The sequence below is a fragment of the Chrysochloris asiatica genome, unplaced genomic scaffold, assembly GCF_000296735.1.
Source record: "Chrysochloris asiatica unplaced genomic scaffold, ChrAsi1.0 scaffold00079, whole genome shotgun sequence".
Lineage (NCBI taxonomy): Eukaryota > Metazoa > Chordata > Mammalia > Afrosoricida > Chrysochloridae > Chrysochloris > Chrysochloris asiatica.
The window spans coordinates 705,855-719,668 of record NW_006408597.1 but is presented as its reverse complement, the minus strand read 5'-3'; the positions used below and the strand labels follow the sequence as shown (position 1 = coordinate 719,668).

The 13,814-nt window shown below is 41.7% G+C and overlaps 1 protein-coding gene across 1 annotated transcript in view; it reads left to right on the top strand.

Annotated features, from left to right (window-relative positions):
- The window catches only part of TTLL5 (tubulin tyrosine ligase-like family, member 5), a 343,961-nt gene that overhangs the window by 14,203 nt on the left and 315,944 nt on the right, over positions 1-13,814 (top strand). Inside the window, exons 4-5 of the mRNA XM_006865602.1 lie at positions 5,842-5,924; positions 7,707-7,813. Coding sequence (XP_006865664.1) covers positions 5,842-5,924; positions 7,707-7,813 — 190 coding nt within the window. The remainder of the gene's footprint in view (positions 1-5,841; positions 5,925-7,706; positions 7,814-13,814) is intronic.

Genomic DNA, 13,814 nt, shown 5'->3' with positions numbered 1-13,814 from the left:
GTTCATATCTTGTGCCCACTTTTTAATTGGGTTATTTGTCTTTTTCTTGTAGACGTGTTGCATACTTCATTTCTTTTTATGGCTGAAAAATATTCCGTTGTATAGGCAGTCCTTGGGTTACAAGTGAGATCCATTACTAAGTGTGTCTTTAAGTCAAATTTGTAAGTAAATTGGAACAGGTGAATGTGGTTCTTGTTAATGAAATAAAAAACTCCAAGCCTTTGCAATGATTGCAGCAAGTGAAGGATGATTGTGATGAAGAATTGGTTACAAGTAGCGGTTTGTTCAAGGAGCCCTGGTATAGTGGGTTATGTGTTGGGCTGCTAACTGTGAGGTAAGCAGCCACTCTGTGGGAGTAAGATGGGGCTTTCTGTTCTCATAAAGATTTACAGCCTCGGAAACCCTTTGAATCAGAACTGACTTGACAGCATACAGCAGCCCGGATTGGTTTGTTTCAAAGTGAGGCAAGTACGCATAACATGGAAAGGCAAGTGTGAGGTGGGTATAAGTCAGCAGTTTATAACCTGGGGAGTTGCTGTATACTGTATAACCACAAATGACATAAACCATGTTTTAGATCCATCAGTTGATGGATATTTGGGTGGTTCTGTCTTTTGCTACTGTGAGTCGAACTGCTGTGAATGTTCACATGCAAGTTTTTGTGAACACCTGCTTTCGATTTTTTTGGATATAAAGTAGGAATAGGATAACTGAGTCCTTTGGGAATTCTCAATTCTTGGAGCTCTGGTGATGCTGTAGGATAAGCACAGGACTGCTAACCACAAGGTTGGCAGTTCAAACCAGCCATTCCTTAAGAGAAAGATGAGGCTTTCTGTTCCTGTAAAGATTTACAGTCTTGGAAACCCTATTACAAAGTTGCTATCAGTCGGAATTGATTTGAGGGTGTTTGGTTGGTGGTGGTATAAGATTCCTATGTTTAACATTTTAGGAGCCACCAAACTATTTTTAACAGTAGTACCATTTTCCATTTCCATCAGCAATGTATAAGAGTTGGAAATGGGAAGACTGCTGCTACATGGAGGGGATTGCAACTAATGTTACGATCAAAACGTGTATAAACTGTTGTGGGAAACCAACAAATAAAGCCAAATATTACAATAAAATGTGCAAAGATCTGGAACCAGAAAACCAAAAAGGAAGAACACGCTTAGCATTTCACAAGCTGGGGGAACTGAAGAAAAAATTCAAGCCTCAACTTTAGTTATTGAAAAATTCTCTGAGCAAATTATTGAATGATGCAGAAAGCATCAAGAGAAAATGGAAGGAATACACATAGTCACTGTACCAAAAGGAAATGGTTAATGTTCAGCTGTTTCAAGAGGTAGCATATGATCAAGAGCCAGTGATACTTAGGGAGGAAGTCCAAGGTGCATTGAAGGAATTGGCAAAAAACAAGGCACCAGGAATTGATGGAATAAAAATTGAAATCTTTTAAGAAAGTGAGGTGGCACAAGAGGCACTCACTCAACTCTGCCAAGAAATGTGGAAAACAACTATCTGGCTGACTGATTGGAAGAGATCCATATTCTTGTCCATTCCAAAGAGAGGTGACCCAACGGAATGTGGAAATTATTGGATAATCTCTTTGATATCTCAAGCAAGTAAAGTTTTGCTAAAGGTAATACAGAAACGGCTACAATCATGCATTGACAGAGAACTTCCAGAGGTTCAAGCCGGATTCAGAAGAGGCCATGGAACGAGGGATATCATTGCTGATGTCTGATTGATCTTGGCTGAAAGCAGAGACTATCAGAAAGATGTTTACCTGTGCTTTATTGACTACGCAAAGGCTTTCGATTGTGTGGATCATGACAAGCTATGGACAACATTGCGAAGTATGATTATTCTGGTACTTATTTGTACTCATGAGGAATCTGTACACTTAATTGTACTCATGAGGAATCTGTACCTGGACCAAGAGGCAGTTGTTCAAATAGAACATGGGAACACTGAATGTTTTAAAATTAAGACAGATGTGTGACAAGGTTGTATTCTTTCACCATGCCTATTCAACCTGTATCCTGAGCAAATAATCCGAGAAGCTGGGTTATATGAAGAAAAACATGGCATCAGGATTGGAGGAAGACTCATTAATTAACAACCTGCAATATGCAGATGATACAACTTTGCCTCCTGAAAGTGAAGAGGACTTAAAACATTTACTGATGAAGATCAAAGAGCACCGCCTACGGTATGGATTACATCTCAATGTCAAGAAAACAAAAATCCTCCCCACTGAACCAATAAACAACATTCTTATCAACGGAGAAAAGATTGAAGTTGTCAAGAATTTCATTCTTCTTGGATCAACTATCAACACTACAGAAGCAGCAGTCAAGAAATCAAATGACGTATTGCATTAGGCAAATCTGCTGCACAAGACCTTTTGAAAGTGTTGAAGAGCAAAGATGTTAGCCTGAGGACTAAGGTGCACTTGACCAAGCCATGGTATTTTCCATAACCTCATATGCATGCGAAAGCTGGACAGTGAATAAGGAAGACCGTAGAATTCATGCCTTTGAGTTATGGTTTTGGAGGAGAATATTGAAAGTGCCATGGGCTGCCAAAAGAATCAATAGATCCGTTTTGGAAGAAGTGCAGCCAGAGTGCTCTTTAGAGGCCAAGATGGCCAAACTTCATCTTTCATACTTTGGAAATATTGTCAGGGGAGACCAGTCGCTGGAGAGGGATATCATGTTTGGTAAGGTCAGAGGAAAAGAGGAAGACCCCCAATGAGATAGATTGGCCAAATGGTAGAATCGATGGACTCAAACGTGGCAACAATAGTGAGGCTGGCCCAGGATCCGGCAGTGTTTCGTTCTGCTGTGCATAAGGTTGCTATGGATCGGTACTGACTCAATGGCACCTAACAACAACAACAACATATTCATCAGGGATACTGGTCTATATTTTTCTTAGTGATGACCTGCCCTGGTTTTGGTGTGAGGGTTATGCTTGCTTCATAAAGTGTATTAGCAAGTTTTCCAATCCTTGTCTATATTCTTGAATAATTTGAGTAGAATTGGTGACAGTTCTTCCCTGAATGTTTGGTAGAACTCACCCATGAAGCCATATGGGCCTGGACTTCTGGTTGGGAGTTTTTTGATGACCTGATCAATTTCTTCTTTTGTTCTGTTCAATTTCCTACTTGTGTCTGTTCAATTTCCTACTTAAGTCTGAGTAAGTTTAGGTAGGTTTTGACTTATAGTGACCCTTGTGCAACAGAACAAAACACTGCCCTGTCCTGCACCATCCAGTAAGATTACATTTTAAGAGCTATGCAGTTACTATATATCATTTGAAATGTTAGATTTTGCTATGCACCATTTCCATTTTCAGAGATGTACTATATGTACCAGAGTAAAATCCTGTGTATTTTAGAGTGGTTGTTCAGAATGCTTTGCAGATATTAACCAATTTAGAACTTCCAGCTACCCTGTGTATTAAGCACTGAATTCTGTGGTGTCCTGGTGGAATTGAAGTGACAGCAACATCCGATTCACCAGCAATCTCTTACCTGGTAGTATCCATTGAATCTTGTTTGGGTCGCCTCATTTTACAGGTGGGCCAACTGAGCACAGAGAAATGAACATTTTAGAGTCAGAAAGTGGTAGAGACAGGATTTGAACCCGGGTGGTCCATCTCCAGAGACCTTTTCTGTCTGACTGGTCCCCTCTCTTGCGTGCCCAGCCCCATGTATCAGCCTCTCAGTTTCCACACACCCTGTTATGTCCTCCCCGTGATCTGGCTCAGAGGTGAGCAGTGCGCGACGCTCCCTTTGCTCCAGCAGGAACAGTGCTGGGACTTTCACATGTTAGAAAATGGCGACATTCGTGATTTATAGTTGCCATCCTGAAAAGTCCTGATTTTCTTCATTTCTCTAAACCATTTTAAAATAGATTTAATTAAACACGTGTGTTCTAGTCTCGTAGATTTACCAATTATTAAATTTTGCCATACCTGGGACCATTTGAGGATTAGTTCAAGATCCCTGAACACTTATTTCAGAAGGTATTTGTAAGATCGTACGCAGGAGATCTGTCATTGATAAAATACTGTTGTCTGATATGTAGTCCCTAGGCAGAGTTCTAAGGAGCCCTGTTGACACAGTGGGTCAGTGCTCAGCTACTATCTGAAAAAGCATGGCAGTTTAAATCCACCAGCAGCTCTGCAGCAGAAAGATGTGGCTGTCAGCTTCTGTAAAGATGACAGCCTTGGAAATGCTATACTACTATTCTATTGTGTCCTACTTCAGGCCCCGCCGAAGAGATTATCTGCTGGTGGGTTCCAACCACCTGCCTTTCAGTTAGCAGCCAAGTGTTCAAGCCACTGTGCAACCAGGCCTCCTTCAAGTAGACATCAGTCTTTGGAGATACAGTGAGACTTGTGAGAGACAAAACTGGATGAGACTGCCTTGTTTTTCTTGTTCTTGCAAGATTTCTACCTTTGACAGGATGCAGCTCCCCACTTGCCTGTTGCTCTGTATAAGTGGGATATATTTGTGTTCTCCTTCTCTGATAACTTTCTACCTGACCCAGGTTCCAGCTTGCCTAGATTTTACTGTGGTAGAAATCTTATGTGACTGCAGGCTTCCCTGTCAGACCTGGACCACACATACACCTCCGTACAGGGACCTAGCAGGACCTGGGAAGGAGTGAAGCAGGCCAGGTGTGGTCTATGCTGCCCGGACCCTGTAGACCTGTCCTGAGGGAGCGATGCCATGGAGAGAGCACCATGACTGCCAGGCTTCTCAAGAGCAGCCAGACATCTAGGTTTTATATGAGTCCTTCTAGGTTTAAAAGGTTAGCAGCTGATTCGATTTTATTTTTAAACCCATGAGTGTTGATTGAACCATGTGTGCAGGCTGAACATGGCTCTCGAGTCACTAGTTTATATAGTCTGTGGTCTAAAATTGACATTACTGGGGGCACAGAGGATTTTTTTAGAGCAGGGCTACTTAACCCTCTTGGTGCAGTGAATCCCTTTGGCTGTCTGCAGAAAGCTATAGGCCTCTTCCCAGATAATGTCTTTAAGGGTATAAAAAACATATAGTATTACAAAAGAAACCAATTGTATTCAACTACAGTTATAAAAATCATTAAAATTGGAGTGTGTGTACTTTTATGTTAATGTAAAATGTTAATCACCATAATTTGTAAATACTGTGAGAATAAAGCGATGTTTTGAGGTAATGGAAACCAATTGTAGAATAAATGAAAACACCTATTATCTGTTATCCGTCACACTGTTAATATGGTTCTACTTTGTTAGCCACAGTCATTATTGAAAGCAATATTCAAGTTCATCTAGAAACCAGTTAAAGCAAAGATGTGCTTTTTTCCTTATCCATGTTTACTGATCCAAAAGAGTTTCAGGTTAAGAACCGTTGGTTCACAATAATCTGGACCCTATACAATAGCAGAAGTCCTGGTGTGGCACTGTGGGTTAATGCGCTGGATAGCAAAGTCATTTGAACCACAAGGTTGGCAGTTTAAGCTCACCAGCTGCTCCTCGGAAACCCTGTACATGGGTTGGAACCAACTCAGTGACAACATACAGTAGCAAGACTCACGGTATAGCGCTGTAGGATCAGCACTGGACAGCGAACCACAAGGTTGTCAGTTCATACCCACCAGCTGCTCCTCGGAAACCCTATACAAGGTCACTATGAGTCAGAACTGACTTGACGGCACTTAACAACAACCACACATAGTAATATATATATATATGGTGGTGGTGAGGACAGTGAAGCAGTCTACCATCTTGTGATCCATTTGTTAATATTCTGGTTACTGAACTTGATTCTGTGTTTTTCCTTAGAACGTTATCATTTGTCTTATAAGATTGTGCGAACGGACAGTCGCCTGGTACGCAGCATTCTGACAGCCCATGGATTTCATGAAGTAAGCCCAGTTTTACCTCTCATTCTTGTTAATTGCCATTGAGTTGACTCCAGCTCCTGGTAGCCTTAAGAATAACAGGACGAAATGTTGTTTGCACCTGCGCCGCCTTCACGTTGGAGCCCATGGTTACAGCTGTTGTATCAGTGATGCTGATGGGTTTCATGAAGTAAGCTCATTTTGACTTCCTTACCTAATTTGTGCAACAGCTGAAATCCAAGCCACCGAAGTGACTTTGCCAATTAACCAGGACAGCTCTAAAGTACAAGGGACCCATAATGCCTAGTGATGTTGAGAACTTGAATTTAAACATTTTTACAAATTTCTCCTAGTAGTACATGACAAACATTTCCACACACACCCCCCCCCTTTTTTTTTTTTCTTGGCGGAAAAAAGACTCTTGGTGTGACCCTAAATTAGGATCAGCAGTGGACTGCGAACCACAAAGTTGGCAGTTCAGACCCAACAGCTGCTCCTCGAACACTCTGTGCAGGGTTGCTATGAGTTGAAACCGACTCGAAGGCACTTAACAACAACAATAAATGGCAAGCAACAGAATTGGACTCTGGCTAACCTAAGCCAGAAGGGACGTATAGGAAGACTATGGACAGGGTGGCTGACATACCCAGGGGAGTAGCTGGAAAGGCAGGCTGTTGGAAGGAGACAAATCACAACACCTCTGAGATCTGGGAACAGGAATCTTCAGGTCCTCAAGGAAGCAATCAACTCTACTATACAGGAGGTGGAATGACTGATTGAGTTGGGTCATGGATCCAGTCCTTTGGGGAAAGGCTGAGTGGGTTATTGGCAGATCTTTTGAAACCAAGGAGTAAGTTCCCTAAAGAGATATAGAAAAATTGGGGAGTTGTCACCAAAAATGGGTTGTGCAGATTTCCAGTTGAGGTAGTGAGACAATTGAAAATTGATTGCTCGACTTTTCCTTATCTTAGTCTGGAGTAGAGGTTTAGAAGCAGTTCTAATACCAGTTAATTTCCTGTCTTGTCTCATTTATCTTCATTGCTTAGCATGGTGGTTGTCACATCACAGACATAGATATGCACGTGTTCCATGAATAGACAAATGAATTCCAATGAATGAATAAGTGAAGTCTAAATTGGCCTGCCTCTATAAAATTTTAGATCTGATTAGTACTGTATGTTCTTGTTGTTGTTAAGTGCCTTTGAGTCGGTTCTGACTCATATCGACCCTTTATAGGCCTTCCAAGCAGTGACTGGTAGATTTGAACCACCGACCTTATGTTTCAAACCAACCTTACGGTCCAGTGCTTAGCCTACAGTGCCACACCAGGGCCCAGTACTGTATGGTCAGCATGTAAAAGGACATGAGGATGATCTGAGAAAAGAGTTTCGGGGTTGGGCCCTCATACTTTGATCTGTAGGAATATCAGACTAGAGGTGCAGCGGGTTAGGTGTTAGACTGCTAACCTCAAGGTCAGCAATTCAAACCCACCAGGTTCTCTGTAGGAGAAAGATGAGGCTTCGTGCTCCTGTAAGGATTTACAGTCTTGGAGACCCTATATAGGGTCGTTATAAGTCGGAATTGATTGATGACAGTGTTGTTGTCATTTTTAATAGACAGTTTAATTTATTTTACTTTTGCACCTTGGTTATTCCATGTTCTGAGATCCTCGACTCACATCCTATCTAGGCCACATCCTAGACTGCTCTGTGGCTGAAAACCACAGTGACCTTTCCTGCCATTGTTTTCCTGGAGAGGGGCTAACTCTGACGGTGTTTACTTCCTTGTCTTCTTATGTGCCCCCAGGTTCACCCGAGCAGCACGGACTATAACCTAATGTGGACTGGATCCCACCTGAAGCCCTTCTTACTTCGCACCCTCTCTGAAGCACAAAAGGTTAATCACTTTCCCAGGTAATACTGTTGTAGCTGCTTTGGAGCATGTAACCACAGTGATAATTAGTGTCAATAAAAACACTAGTCTGTGATATAGGGCAACAGTTTGCAAATCAAACCAAGGTATTTATATCTCTGGGGATATCTAAAGACTTTCTTAGAGCTTTGTTGACATGGATGCTTTAAAATGAGCCAATTCCTGGATCCCAACTCCCTTAAATTCTCTCTCTTAAAATTGAGTTGCTTGAGAGCACTTGATTTCCTCCTTTCTCTCCTCCTTTCTCAGTTGTTTTCCCTTTTATGAAAGAATGACTCATCTAGAATCTCAGTAATGTCCATGGGTGTAAAAATGTCAAGGGATCCAAACAAACATTCTACAATGAAACCTGGTCTCTAATTTGAGTTTTAGTGTTAGCATGACAAATTGGTTTTGCATGATAGTGAGTTTTGTTTCTTTGCTCTTAACAAAATTGAAGTAGGACATGATCAAGTTGTCAGCTAATAGATTCTTAAATATAATTTTTAACGACAGGTCATTTTGCGATTTTTGATGTACAACTAAGAGGGAGGTCAAAGAATTGAGTGGCATAGTGCCGTAGTGGGCTATGCATTGGGCTACTAACCACAAGGTCAGCTGTTCGAATTCACCAGCTGCTCCATGGGAGAAAGATGAAGCTCACTGCTCCTGTAACGATTTACAATCTCGCAAACCCTTTACAGACAGTCACTGTTGCTGTAAGTCAGAACTGATTTGACTGCACACTACAACAACAGTGGCCATGATCTTAAGACTGCAATGATAATCCAATATTTATGTAAAGATGTAAGACAACTCTATATATATAGTCTTATCAATGGATAAAAGACTGAAGTTGTCAAGGACTTCATTCTTGGATCAACTATCAACACTCACCGAAGCAGCAGTCAAGAAGTCAAACGTCATATTTATTGCATTAGGCAAATCTGTACAAGACCTTTTGAAAGTGTTGAAGAACAAAGATGTCAGCTTGAGGACTAAGGTGCGCCTTACCCAAGCCATGGTATTTTCAATAACCTCATAGGCATGCGAAAGCTGGACAGTGAATAAGAAAGACCGTAGAAGAATTGATGCTTTTGAGTTACGGTGTTAGAGGAGAATATTGAAAGTGACATGGGCTGCCGAAAGAACCAATAGATCCGTTTTGGAGGAAGTGCAGCCAGAGTGCTCCTTGGAGGCCAAGGGCCAAACTTCGTCTCTCATACTTTGGACATATTGTCAGGAGGGACCAGTCGCTGGAGAAGGATATCATGTTTGGTAAGGTGGAGGGTCAGAGAAAAAGAGGAAGACCCAAACGAGATGGACTGGCCAAGTGGCAGCATCGATGGACTCAAGCGTGGCAACAGTAGTGAGGTTGGCCCAGGATCAGACAGTGTTTCATTCTGCTGTGCATAAGGTCGCTTGAGTCAGTTCTGACTGATGGCACCTAACGACAACATACATTCACTCACACACACACACACACACACACACATATATTGCAACTATAGCCTTATGAAAGGAATTCTGGTAGCATAGTGGTTACGAGTCAAGCTGCTAACCTCAAGGTCAGCAGTTCGAAACTGTCAGCTGTTCTGTGGGAGAAGGATGAGGTTTTCTTCTCCCGTAAAGATTTACAGCCTCAGATACCCTATACAGGGTCACTGTGAGTCAGAACCAACTGCACGGTACATCACCAGCACCACCATAGCCTTATGATCGCAGGGAATTTGCGAAAATCTTATCCAGTGAAACCTGTGAGAGCCGGGACTGCCTAATTTTTCTGACACTCATTTTTCCACCTTTAATAGGATGCAGTGTTAACACTTTTCTACCATTATTTCTAGCGGGATATGTTTGCATTATTCTTCTCTATTAGGTTTCCATTTTACACAGGTTCTGGCTTTTGCAGATTTTATTATGTTATCAATTTATATACGTATTTTTGTTGTAGAGAGGTATGTTAATTTAAAAGATTACAAGTATTTTAAATATATCTTCTTGTTGCTAAATGCTGTTGAGTTAGTTCTGACTCATCGTCATCCCGTATAGGGTTTCCAAGGAGCAGCTGGTAGATTTGAACCACTGTCCTTGCAGTTAGCAGTGCAGCGCTGATCCTCCTGTGCTACACCAGGACTTTGGGGAGGTCCCTAGGTAGTACAGATGGTGTGGACTCGACTGCTTAACCTTAAAGGGTGGTGGCTTTGAGCCTTCCCGGTGGCACTGTGCAAACTAGTCTCAGCAGTCTGATTCCATAAAGATTAAAAACCCTGTCGAACACCTTCTACTCTGTAGCACATGGAGTTGCCATGAGTCAGAACCAACTCATGGGCTTGGTTTCACTCTTTTGGGGAAATGAAATGGAGAAATTAGAAACCAGGGTGAGTGGGGTGATGATATCTGTGAAGTATGAGCAAGATTCTGGGGTGCTAAGAATGACCTCTCTCTTGAGCTGAGCCGTGGTTACACAGGGGTCTTCGCTTTGTAAGAACTGATCCTGCTCTGCACTTGTGATTTGTGTACTTTTCTGTATTTATGGTAACTTTCGTAAAAAGTATACTAAAAATGAAAGATTTACTGGGGGAGAAAAGCTTTTTCTTCAATAATGGTTTCAAAACCTGAATGATCATGGGTATTGAAGACAGCTGTTACTTAGATTCCCTTTAATGCATTTATACGCGTGATGTTGCAATTTTATTTTTATTTTAAACAATATTTACCATTCACCAGATACTTTGAATCAATTTAACTTTAATGATGAAAAAAATCTTAGATACATTCTCAAACGTGAAAGGGAATAGATACATTGTTTCCCAAAATTCATGCAAATTCATTCAAGCAAAAAAGTTTGAAAAGACTGTTAATATTGGATATCTTTTCTTTTTTTGTAATGTTTTATTGTGAATTATGTGATAGTTTACATGGGAGATAGCTTTACATTCCTCCTATCCTATATCGTTTCATTGCCATGAATCCCCTCCATGCATCATCAACCAACCAAAGGGTATATCCTACAAGCCTGTCCTCTGGTCATCAGCACACAGCCCCTCTCCCTCTCTGGGTCTAGAGTCCCCAGCCGCTCCCATCTTTCCACGTCATCTCTGCCCCCATCTCTGGCGTCACTGTTTCTCTGAATAGGGTCCTGCACTCCACTTTTCTCCCTTGATGGTCCCAGGGACCTCCGTTCCTAACTGCAAAGTCGATCACTCCCCTCCTTTTGCTACAAAACGTCTACTTTTACATTTTCAACCCTCACAATCATGGACATCTTTTCTTATCCTCTGGTTATGCATTTTTAATGCCCTGATGATAAGATTTTCCTGGAGTACTATTTAAAAATACACATCCACAGGTCCTATTGCAGACTTAAGGAATCACCTTTGCCAGAGGTTAATATTTAAATGACCCCTTCTAGATGCTTTATCTTTCCAGGTAAATATACACTAGAAAGCTGTGCACACACTCTCAGTTATCAGCACAGTTAGGCTCCAGAGACAGGTCATTATATGAAAATTGCATTATGCAGAAATGGAAGATGACTACATCATCACATAACTGCTATACTACTGAGAATCACAGCCTAGCCAAGTTGAGCCCTAATCTTAACCATCGCAACCAGCGTCACTCTGGCTGGTGTTCGCTACTCACAGATGTACAGTTTAAATGCACAAAAGAGTCAGATAGTAGATTTTTCACTATTGTTATAAATGTGAATTGTTGGCCTAACGAGATGGGTTGTTAAGTGAGGAGTCGGTGTCCATCAGTAAAGTTTGGAAATTACTGTCCTAGACTAAGTCAGTGTTATATACAGGCTGTGGTCCCTGGGCCATCTTTATCTGGAATACTTGGGGTACTTGTGTGAAATGCAGGCACTGGAAATCATTGCAGAATTTTGGGAGGTTACACCCAGGAACATACATTTTTAAGGAGCTCTCCTGTATATTAAAAACTGAGTAACTGTTTTAAATTTCTGAAGGGGGCAGTGGATAAGAAAGAGGTATTTGTGATACCTAAATATAGCAAACCAACCTTTAAGACATCATAGTAAAGTTGAGCTGAGGATGGATAGGTATTTCATAATTAGAGCCCAGATGCTAAGATTTTTTTTCCCCTCACATGTGGATTGAGAGAAGGGTTATAGATAGAGCAGATCATCAGCTTTCCATCCACCAAGTCATACTCAGTTTAATCTCGAATGCAGTCTCCTCAATGCGGCCTCACTGTCCCACATCCTGTGGTTCTGCTTTCCATTCCTTCTCCTTTGCCCACCTTTCTGAATATTGTCCTTAGGTAAACGCTGCCTTTTTCATCTCAAATTGTTAACTGGTCTATGTTGTGCATACCTCACTAATTTTGCTAGTGTTAGTGTCCACTCCCCAGTCCCCCCAGTAAACCTATTGCCTGACTGAAAATTGGGTAACTGGGTGAGTTCAATTCCAGACCCAAAGGGTGACCAAGAGCCATAGACTCAAGGTTCCAATAAAACAGGTTTTTTTTCGTTTGTTGATTTTGAGTTTTGTTCCACATTTTCTCCTACCCTATCTCGGGATCTGTGATCCCTTTCTGAGCAGTTGGCAGTGGTAGCCTGGCACCATGTAGTTTTTCTGGCTTCACGGTTATGGAGACTGATGTTCATATGGTCCATTAGTCCAGGGGACTAATTGATTCTAAGCCTTTTCATCACCTTTCTTTCCTCTACACAGGGAGAGACTGGTGCTTGCACTTTAGATGACTACTCATGAACATTTAAGATCACAGTTACGACTCACCTAAGTAGGATGCAGAACGTTGTCTTTGGACCATGATATCCCCTAAGATTATGGTCCTGAGCCTCCATGCCAAGCAAATGCCTCAAGGTGTCTGAGATGGTTTATAAATAATGAAACAGACCTTAAACTCATCAGTCCATTTGAGTCTAAGTGAAGTGTCTTTTTGGAGTACACCATAATACATTCCTAATGCGTTGTTGTTAGGTGCTGTCGAGTTGGTTCCAACTCATAGCAACTCTATGCACAACAGTGAAACTGATCCTGTGCTATCCTCACAATATTATGTGTTTGTTTTTATGTTTTAAGTTTTAAAGTGAATTGAGTGATCGTTTACATGGGGGAACATCCATTTTACATTCATTGTTTCATTGCAACAGTTATGATCTCCAGTCCAGTCTCTTCCATGCATCATCATTCAACAGTATTTGCTGTTATTCCCTCTGTTTTTTTCTTTTGGTGAGGGGGATGTACACAGAAACGCTCAGGAATATATAATATTTAAACAACCAAAGGACATATTCTGTGAGCCTGCCTCCTGGTCACCAGCACCTGGCTGCCAGCACACAGCCTTTCTCTTTTCATGAGTCTGGAGTCCTCAGCTGCTCTCTGTCTCCATCTCTGGTGTCACTGCTTCTCTGGATTGAGTCCCACAGTCTGCTCGTGCTCTTCTCCCTTCATGGTTCTAGGGTTCTCTTTTCATGGACTGTAAGATTAACTACTACCCTGTTTTTGATACAAAACTTCTACCTTTACAGTTGTGACAATTGCAATTAGTCATGACAACAATTACTCACTATTGAATCATAAGAATCTTATCCCCATCTACTTTCACCAGAGCCATCTAGACAAAATGAAAACTATTCAGCAGAGATTCTACCTTCCCCCACATACTCTGAAACTAAACTCCCTCTTGAAAATTGTAAGCCAGTTACTTCGTGCCTTTATAGCCCCATACATTTTAGGTTGTTGTTATGAAGTGCTGTCAGGTCGGTTCCTACCCATAGCAACCCTGTATAGTGTTTCTGAGGAGCAGCTGGTGAGCTTGAACTACTGACCTTGCAGTTCAACGGCTTTGCAGTCTGGCGCATTAACCCATAGTGCCACATCTAAGTTGCCCGTCTCTATCAATCCTGCATACAGAGAGGATGTTGTTGTTGTTTAGTGCCGTCGAGTCGGTTCCGACCCATAGCGACCCTGTACAGGGTTTCCGAGGCTGTAAATCTTTACGGGAGCA